Below are 263 nucleotides of genomic sequence, written 5' to 3'. Positions count from 1 at the left end.
GGGGACTGCGATGTCTTGCAGGTCAGGGCTGGGACAAAGCTCTCCCCCCGGTTTTCCCGCTGCCTTGCTTTTGTTTTGCGGGGCGGGACTTTGCCTTGGGGTGCCCGGGGAGGGTTTGGGGTCAGTGACATCCCCGTTTGTGGGGTGGAAGTGGCCCCTCTGCCCATGCTTATTCTCCCTTCCCACGATGTTCCCTGCAGGCTCTGGACCTGTGCGTGCAGCTCCTGGAAATGGGGGAGACGGCTTTGATCGTGTCAGATGCA

General features: G+C 61.2%; 1 protein-coding gene across 1 annotated transcript in view; it reads left to right on the top strand.

The window, feature by feature from the left end:
* Window positions 1-6: 6 nt before the first annotated feature.
* Window positions 7-263, top strand: part of LOC104522079 (peptidyl-prolyl cis-trans isomerase FKBP8-like) — a gene marked incomplete at both ends in the record, with an annotated part of 3,502 nt that continues 3,245 nt past the window's right edge. The window contains 2 exon segments of the mRNA XM_029084087.1: window positions 7-21; window positions 201-260. Of these exon segments, the coding sequence (XP_028939920.1) occupies window positions 7-21; window positions 201-260 (75 nt within the window).

This window comes from Antrostomus carolinensis, unplaced genomic scaffold (assembly GCF_000700745.2).
Source record: "Antrostomus carolinensis isolate BGI_N321 unplaced genomic scaffold, ASM70074v2 scaffold43313, whole genome shotgun sequence".
In the NCBI taxonomy this organism is placed as follows: Eukaryota; Metazoa; Chordata; class Aves; order Caprimulgiformes; family Caprimulgidae; genus Antrostomus; species Antrostomus carolinensis.
The sequence above is the reverse complement of the archived record's forward strand: the minus strand, read 5'-3'. Positions and strand labels throughout refer to the sequence as shown.